We start from the raw sequence: 21,304 nt of genomic DNA on the forward strand, positions 1-21,304 counted from the left end.
CTCTAAAATAAGATCCACGTGTGGAAAGAACTACGCAAGGTTATTGTAGACTTATAGAGTTATAATCATGAAGTTCCAGGTGAAAAGAGGAGATTTTACCCACAAATATTTCCATTGGTACAATTAATGAAATAAAAATTTTCTGTGTCTCTTGAAAGTACTCTAGGAGTGAACATTGAAGTCTATTATTGATTAAAACATCAATTATTGAAATTCTGATTAGATAAATAGAAATTTTACGAAAAAATCAACCATAATAATTCAATTGTATTAAAGGTTTTTTGTTCGATAATAACTGGTGATTAGGACAGATTACCAATTGCACTAAGGCTATCCATAACCCAATAATACATTTCTTTTTTGACTTGTCATTTCAAATCCAGCCAAATGTTGTCTAGACCCTAGATATATAATAATAATATTAGAACCGCATCTTGGTACAAAACACCACTGAATATTCACAGAAGTCCCAATGTCCCTTAGTTTAATTAGTATACTGAAATTAGTGTATTCCAGTACAACTTGTTAAATTGAGTAAAATAAAAAATATTAGCATATTATAGCTGAAATTGATGAAATCACTTAGACATGATTGTTAATATTTATTCACCTGAGTCAAGACTCAAGATTCCTTAACGATAAGTACATAGCATGATGCCATTCATCCATGTATAAAAGTTCAATAATTTACCTTGGTGGTGCACATGGCAAGGACAAGGGGAACAGTCCACAGCAAATGGCGCCACTTTTCTTAAATAGAAAAAGGCTCTGAAGAAAGGGAAAGAGTCTGACATGTATAATATTTTTTTAAGAGCATGTTATTGATAGAAAGTATTTTCTATGGAAGTGATGATTAATTTTGATGGAGACCATGAATGTTTATAAGGTGATATTTTTCTCCAACATAATTTATTTCATATCCTATGATCAATTAGAATTTAAACCATGAATTACTAGATTAAAAAACATAAATCACTATCTCACTTGTGCGTTGTTTGTTTGACATATATAATATGATAATGTTTTTCTGACTCTGAGTGAGGCCAACCCATAACTCAAACTTCTAGAGGGAAATGACCCCAAGGGTGTGGAAGGACAATTACACCAGACAATTTTGACTGTGCAAATGTGGAGGAAGGAGTTGCACCCTGGTGGGTCTATATTTGAAACTAGTACCTTTCCTAATATTGAGCCGTAGATTCTGTCCCTAATAAAACCTTTTTTGGTATTTGATTACCACTTACCAGCGGTGAAATTGGTCATTATATAGGATCTGACAGTGGACACATAGGGACTGTAATAGTGGACGCGTGCATGTTGTAGGTTTAATTTTGTGCATATATATTTGACTACTAGGGACTGCTTTTGGTTCATAATAAGAGTTTTAATATTATTGTATTGTAGTAGTAGCCATGGGGACTTTCAATCACTATGTGATTGTTAAGTTCAAAGATGGTGTGGCAGTTGATGATCTCATTCAAGGGTTGGAGAAGATGGTCTTTGGGATTGACCATGTCAAGTCCTTTGAATGGTATAAAACCTATATTAGTTTACTTCGTTTCAAGATAGTTTTGTTCTTCTTTCCCTTAACACATACTTTTCTGCATTTATGTTATGGGTGAATGGTTCTGTGTGATTCATATAGTCGACACATGTTATTGTTTTTGTTGTAGTAGTATCTGATTGGTCAGTGGTCTCCGTCTAGATTTAGTATATAAAAAGCACAACCAATTAAAGGCTACATAATCTTTAACATTTCTCATGTACTTACTATATATGTGTATCACATATTTGTATGGCAGGGGAAAGGACATTGAAAGTCATGATATGCTAAGACAAGGTTTCACTCATGCTTTCTTGATGACATTCAATGGGAAAGAGGAGTTCAACGCATTTCAGACTCACCCAAATCATCTTGAGTTCTCGGGAGTGTTTTCACCTGCTATTGAGAAGATTGTGGTGCTGGATTTCCCATCTAACCTCGTCAAAGCACCAGCATGATCCTCAACTTATTCAAGCAAATAAACTTTTCCATCTTTAAAAGTGTATGCATGTGTGTGCATCTGCTATTTGTAGTCTGTTATGGTTGTTCCTAGCTAGTTCCTACAATCTCTTATGCAATTTCAAACTTGATAATAAGTTCTTCTTTTTTCCTAATTAATGGAAATTTCTAGCATTATTGGTATTTGTTAATACTAATTCTATGATTTCTCTCCATGTTTCTACTGCCACAAAGGGTGTGATGAATGATGAATGTGAACAGTATGAGCCCCTTGATTGGATGTTTTCTATTTGGTTATAGAGGAGGGAATGTGATTATCAATACAGAGTTTGAATATATCATCACCTAACTAGCAAGGGGTAATTTTCATTTCTCTTTCAACTTTTTTTTATGTCTTTTCTTATTTTCTTATCATTTATTATATATCTGCCATCATTTCTCTAATTTTTTTTCCTTTTTAATTTCTTTTTATTTCTCTCTTACTTCTTACAACCTAAAAATGAGAAAGATTTTCCAAGAACTTGGGTTGGCAGCTCCAGTACAGTTCCGTGACTGGTTAGACTTAGATACCAGTTAAGTCATTTTTCCATTTTATTTTGGATAATTATATTCATACACTTATTATTTCTTCGATATCCTTTTTTTACCTCTTCTTCCTATCTCTTCTTTTCATGTCAATTTCTTTCTCTTTCTTCTATTTCTTTTTTTCGTTTTTTCTCTCAATAATCTGTGTCTTTCTTCCACTTCTTTTAAGAAATTTACACTCAACATTTTCCTTTTACTTTTTAAGTCAAGTTGGGAATCTTTTTTTCCCTTTTCCTGGTTCTTTTTTAGTTTCACCTATTTCCCATTTTGCTTCCTTCTTCAATTATATCCATTTATCTATACTTTCCACCTGTATTCTGTAAGTAGAATATCTCTAATAAAACGGGTGGTAACAGTGAGTTGAGAGAGTAATCCAACAACTGTAGATATAAGTTTGTTAGTTTATTTTACTAAAGATATTTCTATAACCATCCAATTAAATACATTATACTTTATTTATATTTTATGTTGTGTTCTGAAATGTGTATAACTTTATCAAATTTTATTACATGAAATCCTAATTTCTTAATACCCAAATTTATATTGACATGTTTTTATGTCAATATTACCAGTAACTTAGTGTGATAAATGTTTTTGTATTGGGTTTGAACGCAATCCGTAAGGCGAACATTGTTACATTGATCATTGCTCACTTTGAAATAAAGTTACGCAAGGCACTCTAAAGGTCTATGTCAACAAATGCATCTTCCACATTTTGGTTGTTTGGTTGATGCACAGAACAATTCAATCTTAAAGAGATGGGGTCAAGGCTTTTATTAACTGTGGGAGAACAACATTGTTTGTTTGCCTTTCCTAGAAAAGCCTAAACGACACCAAATCAACTTTAGTAGGGCAGGGAATGATTATCAATGGTGAAAGACATTGAACCATGCAAAACCAATGATCAATTGGAAATAATTAACCGTACTTTTTGGAAGGATATATGGTCTAGTAAAGCCATGGCAAGTCTAAAGAAAAGTAAAATCTCTAATTTATCTTCTTTTTTTTATAACTTTTATTTATTTCATTTTGTTCTTTTAATTTTGACTAATTCAATAAATCATTAGCTTCTTTTATCTAATGGACAGTCTTTTTGAATTCAGTTCTTCTTTTATGCTTAAACAATAATAATTGTTTAAGCTAGAAAAAGAACTACGCATAGGCTTTAAGGTGCAATGTTCAAAATGGTCAAACAATTTATCTAATTTGCACTTTATAAAGAAGGTTCAACATAAAAAATACTTTGAACAAATTACATCAAGTTTAATTAAAACCTTGAATTTTATTATCTCTTTCTTGTTTTAGAAATGTTCACTTCCCTCTTTAATGCAAATTCGTGTGATTTTTTTCTTTCAAAATTCATGGATAAGTATGAATTTCGAGTGCTCTATTTTCTACAAAATATAAGGACATATATATAATAAAATAAAAACAAAGAAACATAGTAAAAATGTTTCAATGAGTATTCTCTTAAATAATATTGAACAATTCTAACGGCTGCCATTGGTTCATCCTCAAAGCTAAAGTCACGTTGTTTTCAACTAATTGTTGCAAAAAAAAAAATGAAATTCTTTTGAATAGAAAAGAAAATAAAGAAGGCAAATAATGAAAGGATCAATTTGTTGGACTTTTAAAAGTTAGAGGAATAAAATAGCATTAAGTCAAAAACTAATATAAAGATAACTTAACACTATTACTAACAAAGTTAAATTGAAATGACGGAAAGATCCAATTTGTTGGATAATAAAACTTACAAGACTAAAATGAAATAGAAAAAAGTTAGATGACTTAATCATTAAAAAAAATTAATAAAGGAAAGAACCTAGGTTCTAGTCCCTTCTCTACCATTTACTCAAAAAAAATCATTAAAAAAAGAGTCGAAGAATTAAAGTAGTAAATTGACTCAAAAAAGTTTTGAAATTTGAAGCCTAAGATTCCTCAAAGCAATGTAACTTTTTCTTTTTCTAGTGACAGAAAAAGAAAAGAAGCATAAAAAGAAAGTCACTAATTCATTCATATATGGGACCAACTTGGAAAGTAGTTTGTAAGTAGTGTTTTCTTGAGTTCTTAATACTATGCTTTCCTATCTAGAATGATCCTAAAAGAATGAATCTACTACAGAAATATTAAAATAACTTAGCAAACATTCTTTGCATTGACAGAAAAAAAGAAAGATCATGAAGACATTCAAGATACTCCATATGCATCTTCTTCATTCTTTACTCTTATTCAATATCATATTATGTTCTTCTATACCCCAGCATAATCATGCAAACTTCTGTGGGAATATCAAAACTCAAACACCTTTCTTGGATTCCAATTCTTCTATGTTAGACAACATCACCTTGTGCATATCTCAGAATCTCTACTTGAGAACATCCCTTGGCCTTTTTCATGTTTCATCACTTGACAACAATGGTAGATTACTAACCATCACTCACTCTTCTTGTTCTTCTCTCCAATATGTTTCTCCTCTGGCTGTCACATCTGGTTTCCCTTCTCCTCCAGAACCTAACTCCCTTGTTCTCTTCAACTGCTCAAGCAGAAGAGACACCACTTTACCAATCATGCAAAATTGTAGTGACCTGTACAAATGTGGAGGTGCTGGTTCACCACCTTCTAGGCCTCAAGAGCACCTGGAACATCCTTATTCATGTTTTTTTGTTGAAGATTTGCAAAAGGTGGATAAGGATTTTCACCCTGAACATCTGAATTGTTCTCATTACAGCTGGGTGCATAGAAGTACTTCAGATGGTGGACATGATCAGGGATATAAGGTGGGAACAAGGTTATCTGTCGACATTCCACGTGTACCAGAAATTTGTCAAGGGTGTGAAAAGCCTAATGGAAACTGTGGTGCTGGGTTGAATTGCTTATGCCACCCTAAAGAGTGCAGTAAGTATACCTTGGTTTTGACATGTACCAAGATTTTTATTAGACGAAACTTAGATGCTTACAAATCTTAGATGTATTTCTATAGGTGTTTTTGGTGTTCTTTTCAAATCAGAATTGAAGTTTTATCTGAGTAATCTGCATAATAAAGGATTGCATTGAAGGTCAACATAGATTATTAAGGGGAAACTCAAATTCTGATTGGAGAATAGCACTAAAAGTATCAATGAAATTGTGTCTAAGTTTTCTTTATTTTTATTTTGCTTTCTTTTTGTTTTTGAGTTATGAGGAAACTATTTGATGGTGTTGTTTTCAAATCAGAATTGAAGTTTTACCTGAGTAATCTGCGTAATAAAGGATTAAATTGAAGGTCAACGTAGATTACTCAGGTGAATCTCCAATTTTGATTGGAGAATAGCACAAAAAGTACCAATGAAATTGCATCTAAGTTTTGTGCATTTTTATTTTGCTTTCCTTTTGTTTTGAGTTATGAGGAAACTATTTGATGACTCTGACTCAATGACTCTAATGACAATTTTGCAGAAGACAAGGTCATCTCCAAGGCTGGGATAAAATCTACTGCTAGTGCTTTTTTCTCTATGCTTTCTTTGATTGGTTCAGTTACTGTAGCCTACTAGCCTTCTTCATGCATGTCTAAGTATGTTTAGCTTAAGGGTTGCATTGTTAGGTAAGACTTAAGAGTATTTGGTGGTTTTACATATGCCACTTGCTATATGCCTCTAATATGTTTAAGTATAATCTTTGCATCTCATCTGTTAATTGTAACTGCCACAAAGTAGTGATTGATCTTGGTTAGTCCTGCCAAAAATGGATTGTAACAAGAGTATTATGAACCATGTATTCAGCTAAAGAATTTCAAAGTAAGCTCAGATTGAAATTTCGATAGGAATGGAATCAGAAATGATAAGTAAAGTTTCTGTCACTACCTCCTTTTGGAGCCCTCAAGCAAGATTTGCATGTTCGGAATTTATAAGTATGTAAATCATACTAGAGAATGCAATTGGCCTTGCTACTGCATTAAATAGAAGCTGCTCTATTTGATCTCATGCCATATTAAAAATTACCTCATAAAGTTACAGGGAAATAATAATAAAAAATTTGAATGTTTCATAAAAGAGAAATGCTAGGAACATTAACACTCTTTTTTCAACACTCCCTCTGCAATTGACTGAAATTGTTAAAGATCAACAATTTTGGTGAGTCTCACTTATCATTAATGATTCTATCTCCTAATTTAAATATTAGATTCACCAAATTTGATTATTCTTAATAAATTTCAGCCAATCATGAAAGAGTGATGAAAAGAAAAGAGCTTGTTTAACCATAAGAAAAACACTATAAATAAGGCTGGCATGTCAATCTACATTGAAGAGGTCAAAAAAGAAAAGAGCACAATAGTGGAAGACCTAGAATATAATTCTCAATGGAACAATTGTAAATTAGAATACTCATCTTGTAACAATGAAACAAGAAAACAATGCGCAATCAAATTAATCACTTGAAAACTACCAAACTTGAATAAAGAAACAGAACAATGTGAAGCAGGGTTGATATTAAAGTAAAAAACCAAGTACAACCACGAAACACAGATAACAAAAAAGGAGGAGATGAAAAATAAAACATAAACTTACCCTGATACTTTGCCATGGAACATGACATGACTCAGACATTATAGAAGTGACTAAATTATTGTGTTCTTTCTCACTCAATTATTTGTACTCGTGTCTTGCAGTTTTTGTTTTCTTTTCGAGCATGATAGCATGCCGGTAACTGTCAATTTGCAACAGTGAGCTGCCATATCGAATGGAAGGCTTTTCTTCCAATATTTCTATGACTGGTTCAATTTTCACAAAGATTCATGTTAGTCAGAAAAATAAAATAAATTTTACAAGTATAATTGAGTAGCTGGCTGTTACGTCAAAAACATTAGCAAGCAATATCCGACTTACATTTTATTCTACAAATTAAGAGGCAATTGATTCATTACTTGAAAAATTACTAACTCTACTACATATACTTTGCAAGGTAAGTAAAGCACATTTTTAAAACACTTCTTGTACAAGAGGGTTTATGTGCTGATAAGAATCAAATATAAGGACTACGAAGAAGTTAAAAAGACTACTAAGTTGGATGATAATTGAATTCAAACTCAAATCATGCAATTGTATTGATGTAAGTCATTATACCACTTACGCGAGCTTAGATTTCAGAAATGATAAATATTGAGGTTTGCTATTTTTTAGTTCCTAAGCTTTTTAAATTTCTAATTTTAGCTGCTAATTTTTTTATTGGTTTTAACCCTTAACTTTTTCCGTTATTACTTTTAATTCCTATTAAGGGGCTATAAGTAGGGACTAAAAGTAAGGAGAAAAAAATAAATATTGACCAATAAAAATTCATGGATTAAAAACAGAAATCTTATAAAGTTTAAGGACTAAAAATACACTAAACTCCTAAATATAATAATAAAAAGTTAAATTGGCCAACTTTTATATATACTGGGAATGCTAATGCACACACATCATTTTTGTTAACACCATAAATATTTAGACAAAAAAATTATTGAATTCTTTTATGTCACTAAATTTAATGTAAGGATATTATAGTAATTTATGATTCAATTTTAAAATAATCATTTCTCTATTCTCTTTTATCTCTATCAGCATTAAATCTTCAAATAGTTTCATCTTTCCTCTATCATAAATATTAAATTATCATTCATTTTTCTCTCTCACAAATATTAAATTAGATTATATATTTATTTAAAAAATAATAAGTGTGATTGATTCAGATTTATTTTAAAAATAATAATATTTGTTGTATTTAAATGAATTTGAAAAAATAACTATTTTTCCAAAAACAATTTTTAGTAAAAAATAATGATAAGTTATGTTATTTTTGTAATGTTAATGAAACAATTTATAACGTTCTTCTCTCATAATGAATTTTTTATGAAGAATGTTTTTGTAATGTTGGTTGCTAATACACTCATTCTAACAAAATGGTGTGTATGCATTAGCATTCTCCATATGATTTAAGTTGTGGATCGATTAGGATTGATCTTAAATCTCAATTAATGTTTATAAAGTTACTTTCATATTACTCATTAATAAGAGCTTACTAGAACTCAAACTAACATAATTGTAAAATATGATTTTGGTCCTTATTAATTGGACTAACCATTGTTGGCTAGACCATTTTAGACAACAATCCAAAATAAACTTATTTATAATGAGTCCTGGCTATTCTTTTTAGGTGGTAGAGAAATTCATTTTATTTTATTCTTATTTTTTTATCCTGAAAATACTTCTGGAGGGGCTTATCTAAACATGTTGATCATCACTAGGCTAATATGAATTATAATGACTTTGAAAAACTAAAAAAAAAAAACTTTAGACATTGCTTACATTCACGAATCAATCATAATGGCAAGTGCTGCTTCTACTTGTGCCCACAAGAGAATCAATTAATGTTATTAAACTTGGCCCACTACTACACATTAAATATGCATTGAAGTGGAATGGGCTTTTTGGCAAAGAGCACGTGACAACTGGACTTGGACTCAAATGCAACTCGGCTCCCCAGCCCCTACTGCCTTATGGCCTTATGTGAAATTCTATTTATACCCATTTTTTCTCTTCACAATTCTTATTTTTTTTATATTCTAAAAATTAGTTTTTGAAATGTAAAAGATAATTTCGAAAACTAATTTACTATTTTTTTTTAAAAAATGTTGTCCATAATAATTTTATTCAACTAAAAAAAATTATGTCCTTTAAAAAATGTATCTAATCTCTATAAAAAAATATATTTCATCCATCTCAAAATGATTATCATCTTTACAGGTATCAGAAAAAGATAATAATAAATAAATAATAATAATTTTATAAAATTAATTTTATATTATCATTAATTTATTTATAAATTTTATTATTTATCATTAATATTATAAGAGATATAAATAAAAAATAATTAATACTATGTTAAAAATTAAAATAATAATTAGTTTGAGACAATTTTTGTATCAGACAGGAAAAGGGAGTATGAAGGAAGAGTGTGAAGAGGAGGAAAAAATGGGGGAGGGGGGCCACGCTGGCACAACAAACCACTATAAATGCAGCAGCTGACATTAGCTGGACAACACGTGCTTAGCAAACGCAACAAAAGCCGCGTTTAGACGGAGTGTGGTCATTTCATTGTAAATAAATTTCAACGTCATCCCGATAAACATTAAAAACAAATATCGTGAGGTATGTACTAACATATTAACTATTAGGAGTGTTTATGATAGATTTGATTAATTTAATTTGATTGATTTAGTTTGATTTTTTTAAATCTAATACATTCATGAACGATTTGATTCGATTCGAATCAATAGATTATCCATTTAAATTTGATTTTTTTAGAACTATTATTTTGTATCATAATCCATCCAAATATTCAATACAATTAATACAATATTATCAAATGTCTAAAAATATTAAAATTAATTCATTTAATATCATAAACATAATATTTTAAAATAGACTAATATAAATTAAAATAAAATATTTTTCAACGATATTTACTATAATAGTTGAATTACAACTATTATTTACAAACTAATTTATTACCATAAATTTTGTTACAATCAGATTTATTACAGCCAAATTTAAAAAAAAATAAACAAAATATGATTTATTAATATTATAAATGTGACAGGATAATAAATATAAAAAAGGTGAAATAAATAACAATGTATTTGAAAGTAATATTTTAAAAAGTTGCAACACTCATAGTCCAAACTGGAGTCTCAATATTAACAATATTTAAAGTTAAACCAACACAACTTTAAAAATTTTAATCAATTTTAATCGGTTTGTTTCAGTTTTGATCGGATTTATAAATTTAAACTCAGTGACTTAATTCATACATGAACGATTTTGATCTGTTCGGTTCAATTTTGACTTAAATACATAAATGACCTCAATCTAAATGATTTAAATCGATTCGAGTCAATTCAAATTCGCAATTAACTCATATCCATAAACATCCCTATAAAACTATTCATAAACGATAAACAATCGTAATTAAAAAGATAGGGGCACAAAAAAGAGTAGGTGGATCCTACAATTTTAAATATTGTAGGATGGGTACATGTATCTATCTCAAAGTACACTAGGCGTGTGTTTCATTTTAAGTTTGAAAAGTCTTAAGTTATGAATTTGGCAAAAGTTTTTTTTTTCTTTATATCTTATCAAGGCTTATTCTTCTCATTTTAAAATACGCGATTTTTAAGAATATTTTATGAAATTAAGAAAAATAATAAATAATTTAATGAGCCAAATAATTTTACTAAATTTATCCTTACTATTTAATCCTTATCTTGTGAGTGAAGGACTGTGATGTCTCGAGCATGAGACTGTTCAATGATATTACAACAAACAAGCCATTAGAATAAGTTGTAGACAAACATTTAGTTCTTATCTTAGGATATATTAATTATTATTAAGTAAATTTGTTTATTATTAATTATTTAGTAAATAGCCTACACACTGATAATATAAAGAATTTTTATATTTTCTATATGGATTAGAATAATTATTTTGAATGAAAGTGTTTTTAGAAATATTATTCAACAAGAGCATTTTAGGGTTTTTCCTATAGCATTTCAGAGTTTTTACTAATTATATGATAAATTTGTTAAATTTTGTTTTAAATAAATTCTTTAAAGTTATTTTCTTAAAACTCTCATTGTGTAATATAAAAATTAAATAATGTATAAAAAGTACAGACAATTCATTAACACAAACCATACTTAATTCAGCTTGCATAATTCAACATGTTGAATGGTGATGCGCATTAAATTAAACATGGAATGCTAAAAGGTGACATTGGAAACTTCAATCCAAGTGAAGAGAGTTGGTGAACCGCCATGGCCTTAAAAAGGTAGGGACAAGAATGGAGATCAGATGTGGAATACAGTTAAGCAGAATTTATATATGTAGCCGTAATTAAACAATAATGTGAAATCCAAGAAGTAATTGGTAAGTAACGGATGAAAGAAAAAAAATATTGATATTAATTTTTTTATCAATAATTTATTAGTGGAGGATTTGAATCCACATTATATTCTTCCTTAGTATTATGATTCCAAATTGTCATATCTTAAATATATCAATTAAAATATGATTTTGATTTGATTTTAAATTTACTAGTTTTTTAAAATGTCAATTAAAATAGCAACACGTGTTAACTTTATCTTAAAATTTATGTGAATAGAAAAATATTAATGAGTTGAAAAGAGAGTTTTTGCTCTAGTTTTCAAAACTCTCCATCCAAAAATTGATCTCCCACTTGTTGTTAAATGAGATAATACTTTAAGAAATAAATACTAATTACAACATATTAGTATATGATAATTAATTAAATGATGATGTAAAAAAAGTTAAATTCTTATTGTTAGTATATACACTATTTTCTCTTTTTTATAATTGTGGTATAATATGTAAACATTTTGATAAAAATAAATGAAAATGCTAGGAATGGAATTGAAGTTAGAACAACACTATTCTTCTAAATGGCAAGCAAGGAGCTAACAATATGAATCAATGATATTTTAAAAATGTATAGATCGAGATATGTATATACTTTTGTCAAATAATTGTTCAGGGTTTTCAAATATTTTCAGATGGTTATGGCTTGTCCCAGTCTCATGAAAAGTCTAATAGTGATTGCTCTCACGTCTATCATATCTATATTTTTGTTGGGATTTAAATTTGGAATCTCTTTACTAGACAAAATTTAGAACAAGTCAACTTACGAACCATTATTGTTTTGAGCCAGAATTTGCACAAGCACATAACGTTGGCTGATGTTCTGAGACACTGCAGTTTCAATCAAAGGTAAAGAAAAAAAAATAAGCCACCCAAATTGATCCACTATAGCCTCAGAAATCAGAAATCAGAACGTGGTTTCACTGTTATGCCCATCCTTTTCAACTTCAAAGGTGATAACCAACCTAATATAGAATTTTCTAAGACTAGTGGAGTGGCTAAAACTCAACATTTGAAAATAGCAATACAAAAAGCAATAATTTGTACGATTCACTTCATCTATACAATGAAAAATGATGAATCCAAACTTTGAATAACGTACACGGTCTTCTTAAGAGCATGTGTGAAGAATTTTTAACAACTGACGAAAGTAACTTCCACCAAACAACACCCAACATACAAAATCAGGCAAAGTAACATTTGTAAAGCATGTTGGAAACGTACTCTTTGGTGTGAAACATTATATTACTCAATCAAAAAGAAAAGGAAATCAAATGAAAGATGACTGACACTGTTAGTAAATAGTAATACTGAAGACATCTTTGCACTTTATTTTGAACAAAGTAGAGAGGAAAAGGCAGAATAGTAGCCAAAAAGGCAATCAAATTGTTTCATTGGGCTATATTTCAGTAGAGAATCTCGTGAGGTACGGATTTTATCTCCAAAGCAGAACAAAAATTGTATTTGTATAATATTTTATAAAAAAAAAAAACATGAAATAAAATGATGGATGTGATCAAATAATATAACATACAAAACAGGAATGCCTCAATTTTTGCCGGAAAAAAATTGTTACTTTCGCCAATGTTATTTCTAAACATGATGCAAACAGTCCTTGAGTCTAACAATACAATAGACTTAAAATCACAACATGATGCAAACATCTAAACATAAAATTTGGAATTAAAATTGAGTGTGTTTGGAAATGATTCTAAACAAAATTGTCGTGAATTTTCAGAAACAACAATTCCTAACTTCCACGTGAAAACTCCATTTTGACATAAAAATCTTAGTATACGTGAGTTTAAAACACCAATCCAAACACACTGATTTTATCCAAATCAATTCTATCCAATTTAAAAAGAAAGACGAACATCTCGCGTACTTGAGTGTGAAATGAACATATCCACTTCTTTTGAAACGCATGTATCCACAAAGTAGCTGGTCATGATTTGTTTTCAGATGGGTGAACTCTAGTTTTGAAGGGACCAGGGAGTCATAAACACATATCATGGCATCTAAGGACAGAAGAATAGACCATCATAGATAATCAAAGGCTCCACCACGCTAGTAAAGACAAGCCGAATATTTATAATGTTGGAGAGCTTGCTTTGAATGATTTTGGTATGAAAGTGACCCGACCAAACCAAACCTCATTTTCCCTCTAAAGTAATCCATACTTTAAGTTTTAAACAAACTGTTATCACAAGCAAATGGTAACACACCCATAAAAGTTGGTACAATTGAAAAGCAACAGACTCATCTTCAAAAACTGAGTTTGATATGAGGGGATATTATTAATGGATAATTTGTAACTAATATCTCAAAAGTTCATTGAATCTTTATGATTATCCTGATAAACTCCCGAAATTCAATTCCCTTAAACTTTTAATTTATATATATATAAAAAAAAAAAAAAAGCAAATCGTAACACATCATACCTTGTCATGTAACATATATCAAGCCCTTTATTAATTAGTTGGACGGTTATCATAAAAAAAAAAAAAACGTTTTTACCTTTCAACCAAAGATTACAGTTAGGAACAAAATTGTAAAGAGCAACTAGAAGACGCGGTCTAGATATCGTTCATTCCATTCATAAATATATTATTTAACTTTATTTCCCGTACAGATTTGGCAATGGCAATTCAGCCATGCCGATCAAAGTCATCCGTTACCCTTTTAGCTAATTTCCGTTGACGTCCATGTCATGAACCCTAAAAGCCTGTTTGGCCACTCTCTTTTTCTTTCAAACCAAAAAAGAATAAAATAAAACTAGTATACAATTTGGACATTTTCCCATGACTACATGCTTATATGTTCGGTAGAAAATACATTCAATATCGTACACTTCTAGTAACATTCAATATGATCACTTCCACACACTCAAGACAAAGTATTTCATAATAACTACTTCAAAAAAAAGTTGTATTAAAGATTTCTTTTTACTGTTAGTAATATAATAACGTCGGTGTAGACATCTAGTAGTAAGATTTGAATAGTTTGTATAAAGTTGAAATTTCAATATGTCATTATACACAAAAAAGTTTCTAATTAGTTGACAATCATATTAAAAGATGATAATTTCTTATTAGTTGATTGGTTGAGAGTATAAACTTGAAAAAAAAATGCAGAGAAATTAATAAGCTTATTTTTCTTGTATAATAACTAAAATTTCTGAAACTCTTAAATTATTGCCTTTATCTAAAAAAAAAGAAAAGAATGAGTATGTAACCTATCAAGAGGGAAGGAATGAAAAGAAGAAGAATTAAAGCAAGGAAAACAAAAGAATAAGAAACTAAAGAGACAAAAAAGAAAAGCAATTAGAAGAACAAGTTTTCCCTTATGAAGTCTTACAGGCATAGATCAACAAGGAGAATTCAACCCTGTCTTTATCTTTGTGTGCATTCTTTTCCTCCAACCACAACCTGCTATCCATGCCACTCCTAGTCCTGAACATGAACACCGCATACCCAGAAGAAGAAGGGTTGAAGAACCAATCATGAACATCCCAAAGCAAATCCACAAGCAACCCATCAACAAAAATGGTCTGGTTCCCCCTAAAATTCCAGTGCAACCTCTTCACACGAATCACAGTCTTCTTATCAATGCACACGCACAAAACCGGTGACTTGAACAACAACCCTTCATTCTCCTTCTCCACACTGCATCTGATCATAACATCGTGCCACGTGCCAGTGTCACAGAACTGAGCCTTGGTGGTGTAAAGCGTGTTCCCAGAACAATGCTCTCTTCGTGATAACAGTGAGACCTTAGCCAAAGGGGTGTTTTTGTTGTTTTTGAAATTTTGCCTCTTGGAAACTGTTTCTTCAGCAGCAGCAGTGTCGCCAAGAACCAAGCCTATTTCAGAGTCGATGATGATCAGAACGTGAAAGCCCTGAACAGGTTCGGGTCCTGATTCGTACTTGGCGTTTGAGAGATCCCATAAGATTTCTACCTTGGTTGATGAGTCAGAAGATGAAGATTCGAGGATTTTGGAGCCTTTTTTCTTTCTGAAGAGACGTGAATTGGTGTTGAGTCTGAAGGGTGGTGGTGGAGGGTCATCGCCGTCGTTGAAGGTTATGGTGAGTCCTTGGTTGGAGTTGCTCCTACACCATGTGACCGTGATGAGAATTTGCTTCAGCGTGGAGAGGACTAGTTTGTAGACGCTGGAGATTGAGTTTTGGGTGGAGGGAACAACAATGGAGGAGGAGGAGGAGGAGGGAGAGATGCACGCGTTGTTTGAATAGGAAGAACACGACATTGAAGAGTGAGACACGTTCACTGCGTTCTCGCTGAAGCAAGAAACTATGTCTCTCATTTTTATTTTTTTTTGGCACAAGAAATAATTAGACTCAACCTCTCTGTCTTTATATACCCTTTTGTGTGTTTTTATTTGTTCGATGCGGGGACTTGTGGTTGTTTAACACAAAAGGATCTGAAGTTTTTGGAAAAATGGGTTAAGGGAGGTTTGTGTTTTGTGGCTTGTATTGTATGGAAAATTTGTGAGGTCTGAGAAACATGGAGTTTATGGTTGCATATTCATGTTTCTTGAGTTTCTGAAAGGGGGAAACTCAAGAGGAAGAGAAGAAGATCTAGACTTGGCATTTGACATGACACAACACAATCTCTCACTATCTTATGTTATAATAATAATGTGTGTCTCATGAGAGGGGGAGAGAAGAGATTAGAGGATTGAGGCAGAAACCTCGGTGGTGTGCTTTTTTAATCAGAGTTGCCAGATAACACTGCAATTTGAAAGAAAGAAAAGAGAAAAAAGAAAAGGAGGTGGAAAAAAAGTTGATCCTGTAATTCAGCACCAGTTGTGACACCATTTGGTTTTGGTTCAATATGCATACCTCGGGTTTGATGACTATTAATAACTGCAATTAAAGAAAAAAATGTTATGGACAATTTATTAGGCCTATGAGGTGTTATTGGTAAAGGGTGGAAAAACAAACAAACGGAATCTCATTTTATTTTTTATTTTTTAATAGAGGAATCCCATTTATTACTCGTCCGTTTTTTCCTTCTCTTTGTATTCTCAGTTTTTTACTTGATCGTCTGCATAAGAAATATATTGGTGTACTATTTTATTTTTTGTGCGTGAGAATAAAAGATAAAAATATTAGGACGATAGGAGTTTGTAAAAATTTACACACTCTACTTAATTACTTAATTAATTGATGTGAACTTCATCCATAGTGTACTATTTTATCATAATTATAAAAAAAAAATATAAAATCATGTATATATACACACATTAATTGTTAATTCTTTTTATATCTTTAAAATCTCCTTCTAGTCTTAAATATAATAGGAAGAAGAAAAACACATTTTTCTTGATGTCAATTATGAAAAAAATTTAATTATAATATTATCTCTAAAATACTTTTCATTTAATTAAAGTACTAATTTTAACCACATATCAAGTTTCAATGGAGATTAAATTGAAAAAAAAATATTTTTAATTGAAATTAATGCTATTAAATACGGTTAACTAATTTTTAATTGAAATTGATGCAATTAATGTGTTATTATTTTTTTTCTTATACTTTCTTTATTTCTAATTGTAAGACTTTTTCAACTAATTCATAGGTCTTAAAGAAAAATAATTATTATATTAAATTTGTCAATTATTTATGTTATAATTCCAAAATTATCCTTTCTTCTCTTTTTATCTACTTATTTATTTTTTATTAATATTTGAAAATAGAATAATTAAGTAAGGATATACATAAAAATAATTAGTGCATTTAGAAATTACAAGAATCTTACAAAGGGACAAATAAATTTTTAAAAAGAATCTTATAATTAAGAAAAAAAATAGAATATTTAATACTAGAGGGAGAATTAATCAAATAGTCTTCATTTCCGTATAAATAAATGCATTTATTTGCTTATTAATAATATAACTCATATTTATTGATAGAAAAAAATATCATTTTTTTAAATATTAATGTCATTAAATGTTACAATTCCTCAAAATTATTTAATTTTATTGATATTTCTTTATTTATTCATGGAAATTAAAGATAAAATCAAAGTATTTATAATAACTAATGTATTTTGTTCAACTAACTAAACTAGTTTTCCTTGACATTTTATTGATACTTCTAGAATAAGATTGTTTTTTCTGTGAATAAGATTTAAATTTAAGTTAACTAACTTTATTATTTTTTTAATATTAATGAATAGTAATTTTTTTAAAGGATTAAGGATAATATAATATAATAGTATATTTTTTTATATTTTACTTTACCTTAAAATATTTATTATTTTATTAAAAATATTAACTATATTTTTATAATATTTCCATTTATTAATATTTATCTTAAATACTTAAACAGATTCACAATTATTTTTAACTATTTTGATAGAAAAATATTTTTATTAAAAAAATAAGTTATTTTACCACGTGAAAATGATACTTTTTTTAAAATATACATTACTTTAGTAGACAAATAAAGTGAGATTCAACTAAATAGGACTACTATAAACTATTATGAGCTACTTTCTAAATATTCACCCTAGTTACATATTTAAGATCGGAACTCAAAATTAATTAAATTAGAACAATCTTATACCAATTTATCTAAACACTTTGTGATTATGTTTTTATTATATATTGTTTAAAGGAAAAAAAATTTAGAAATCAATTAATATTTTTATTGAAATTACAGCCACAATATATTGATAATATTGAATTAGTATGTGTTTTTTTATGTTATGTGATTTTTTTTAAGTTAAAAAAATTGAATATATATATATATATATATATATATATATATATATATATATATATATAAGTGTCATTATTGTCAGTGATAATGTATAGTATTTTATTTTATTAGATGAAGATAATTATCTTCACAAAAGATGAAAATAAAAGTCAGAAATAACAATTTTTGAAAAAATCATATTTTTTTAATTAAGACTTTTCATCTCTATATTTAATATTTAATATTATTTTTCAAAATTCAAAATTTAAATTAGAATTGGCAAAGATTAGTAGTAATCTTAAAACCCTTTTATTTAAAAATTTAGATATTTTTAATTAATATAGTATACTAACAATTAAAATATTAAAATTTAAATTAAAACTAAATTGAAATTAATTAAATTTAAATAATTTAGAATAAAATAAAATGCTTAATATGAAAAAAACTACACAACTTAATGGAAACAAAATAACTCTTAAAAATATTTTGATTTGTTTTTACAGAAAGATATCTAAGTGATTTCAGGCCGATCAAAAGAAAAATCTGTCATTTCATATTAAAGACAATTTAATAGACGCAAAAATAACCCTCAAAATAACGTACTCAATACAATTTGAAATATGATAAAAGTTATGGATTCTAGCTAAAGACAATAATACTCTAACCAACTTGTGAGTAATATTGTTGGTTTGTCTTTTTACAAAACTTACGAATGAGTTTCAAACATTGTGTAAAACCTACCTACACATAAACGGAATGATTTGTTGATCTGTATTTTTGCTATTACAGCCCATTAAATCATTCACTACTGGCTTACAATCAACTTCAATGATAATATTATGATAACCCAGTTCTTGAACCAAAAGAAGACCTTGCAACAAATCAACAATGCCCACGCTTTAGCTTCTTTCGGATTAGGTACTCCAAAAATATTTTGATTGAAGAGTGAAAATTTAGATTTATAACACAGATTCGCTAAATTTGCTAAGTGCCAGAGTCAACAATAGGTCGAGATTTGTGTTCATTTCAGGTTGCCGTTTTTCTTTTGTTACAAATTTTAATTTTACCTTGTTAAATAGGAAATTTCTTAGGGGCATTGAATTAGCAAAAAGTGTGATGGTATAAATGTTAAGAAAATCAAATTTGATGATTTTTATTGATATGAAACAATGAATAAATACATCATTCTCTTTACTATCTTTCTATGATCATTGAGGACAAAACAGAATCACAAATAAGAAAGGAGAAAATATATAGGAATTTGGATCAATTACAATTTAAATTCAAATCATATCTAATTCCTACAATTAATGGATTCTAACACCCCCTCTCAAGTTTGTGCATGGATGTCACACATTCCCAACTTATCAAGAGAATTACTAAAGGTCTTTAAATTTCCATGAAAAAAATTATTTTTTACATCGAATATTGAAGAAGTGACCAATCTTAATTTACTGTTAGTGATAATAACATCCTCCCTGTATTGAGCTTTGCAACTTGTGCAAAGATTTTTTGGTAATCAACCCCAAAAGATTGAGTGTAACTCCAACGCCTACAACCTCAGATCTTGTTCTCTGCATTTAGGGCCCATTTAGTATAATTTGTACCATCACGACGCACAAGTGTAAGGATTATTGACAGGTCCTGTATATGTGGAGCAGAATCTAATTTATTTGACATATCCTTCATTTTCATACTCAAGAGCTCATCTCCAATTCTTAAAGAAAGGTAATTGAAGTTGGCTTTAATACCATGTTAAGAAAATGAAATCTGATAATTTTCATTTATATGAAACAGTAAATAAATACATGATTTTCTCTATCATTTTTTCATGATTATTGAGAATAAAATATCAAAACAGAATCACAAATAAAAAAGGAGAAAATATATATAAATTTGGATCAATTACAATTTAAATTAAAATCATATTTAATCCATTCTAACAATAAATATGCGGTTCCTCTTGCTTTCTGCTGTCAAAAATACTATAATACCTCTATCTTCCAATAAACCAACAAAATGAATAGTGCAGTGGGAAAACCACGAATATGCGATAGTGAATGTTGGACCCACAAAATAAATTTGGCCTTTAAAGTTTAAACTCACCCCAATATGCAAACTCAACTATGAGTAATATTTATTAGCAAAACGGGGCAACCCACAAAAGAAGGCATAAACGAGTTGTAGACTACTTAGTAATCACTTTCTAAGTAATTAAATTGAGAATAACATATTTAATGTAAAATTAAAGGAGTGTGACTATTTTAATTAGTTCTGGTCTACTTGTTACATCATATAATACACATAATATCATGTGGTTGCAGTTGGGAAAGAAAATAATTTGAATGAACACACGCACATGAATTATTAAAGCATAACTGATCCAGTTTCTATCCTCTCAATCTACCCTTTTTTGGTAGTTTTCTCCAACCAAACATACATTAAGAATTTGTGAAGTAATATGTTCACAAGGACTTGAAGTTTGATTTGCTATAACGACTTAAGTGAAAAGGCGAAAAACATTTTCCCTAAGCCTTGACGTGAAAAAGAACACTTGGGTATTATATATTTTACGATTGAATATCATAGTAAGTGTAAAGAGGTAAAACAGAAATAAATGAATATATGGGGGGGGAATTAATGGTGGAATCTGTCACAAACAACATGAACAGCGCATAAGGGGCATCATTACTTTCTCTCGTTGAGGTACAAGTGTGTAAGGGCATGTTGTTTGGGCCATGGACCCCAGAACCTCTGGTCCTGCTGGGGCTTGTTCTAGCTTCCTCATTATGAATCAAGCATCCATACTTGCTTATGGTAAACGTAAGGATTCTTTATATGTAACTGCATCTACAAATCACACTGTAAAGTTTAAATTACAAAATATAAATATTAGAAAGAGGGGGGGGAGCTGTTGAACCAAAGTACATGCAGTTATTTTATTGGTGTGCTTTAAGGGCATTCCCAAGTGGACAATTAGACTATTTCTTTTGGAGTGGAAAATCATGTTAATATGGAGTAGTATGGTCAACAGTTATTCATGTTTT

At 29.4% G+C, this 21,304-nt stretch overlaps 3 protein-coding genes and 1 long non-coding RNA gene across 4 annotated transcripts; 2 read left to right on the forward strand and 2 right to left on the reverse strand.

Moving 5' to 3' along the window:
• The first annotated feature begins 1,044 nt into the window (after nucleotides 1-1,044).
• Nucleotides 1,045-2,338, forward strand: LOC114376933 (stress-response A/B barrel domain-containing protein At5g22580-like). Its single transcript, XM_028335270.1, has 2 exons — nucleotides 1,045-1,531; nucleotides 1,803-2,338. The coding sequence occupies exons 1-2, from the start codon at nucleotides 1,413-1,415 to the stop codon at nucleotides 1,999-2,001; spliced, it is 318 nt and encodes a 105-aa protein (XP_028191071.1). The 5' UTR covers nucleotides 1,045-1,412; the 3' UTR covers nucleotides 2,002-2,338.
• Nucleotides 2,339-3,870: 1,532 nt separating this feature from the next.
• LOC114376932 lies at nucleotides 3,871-6,422 on the forward strand. The gene is made up of 2 exons (XM_028335269.1): nucleotides 3,871-5,482; nucleotides 6,023-6,422. The coding sequence occupies exons 1-2, from the start codon at nucleotides 4,765-4,767 to the stop codon at nucleotides 6,115-6,117; spliced, it is 813 nt and encodes a 270-aa protein (XP_028191070.1). The 5' UTR covers nucleotides 3,871-4,764; the 3' UTR covers nucleotides 6,118-6,422.
• Nucleotides 6,423-11,233: 4,811 nt separating this feature from the next.
• On the reverse strand, nucleotides 11,234-13,584 carry LOC114374027. Its single transcript, XR_003658511.1, has 3 exons — nucleotides 13,421-13,584; nucleotides 12,307-12,366; nucleotides 11,234-11,419 (listed from the first exon to the last, which is right to left on the reverse strand). It is a non-coding gene; the product is annotated as an uncharacterized LOC114374027 (long non-coding RNA).
• Nucleotides 13,585-14,838: 1,254 nt separating this feature from the next.
• LOC114374801 lies at nucleotides 14,839-16,421 on the reverse strand. The gene has a single exon (XM_028332496.1). It carries the CDS (start codon nucleotides 15,854-15,856, stop codon nucleotides 14,879-14,881), a length of 978 nt encoding a protein of 325 aa, XP_028188297.1. The 5' UTR covers nucleotides 15,857-16,421; the 3' UTR covers nucleotides 14,839-14,878.
• Between the last annotated feature and the right edge of the window lie 4,883 nt (nucleotides 16,422-21,304).

Source organism: Glycine soja, chromosome 11, assembly GCF_004193775.1.
Source record: "Glycine soja cultivar W05 chromosome 11, ASM419377v2, whole genome shotgun sequence".
NCBI lineage: Eukaryota > Viridiplantae > Streptophyta > Magnoliopsida > Fabales > Fabaceae > Glycine > Glycine soja.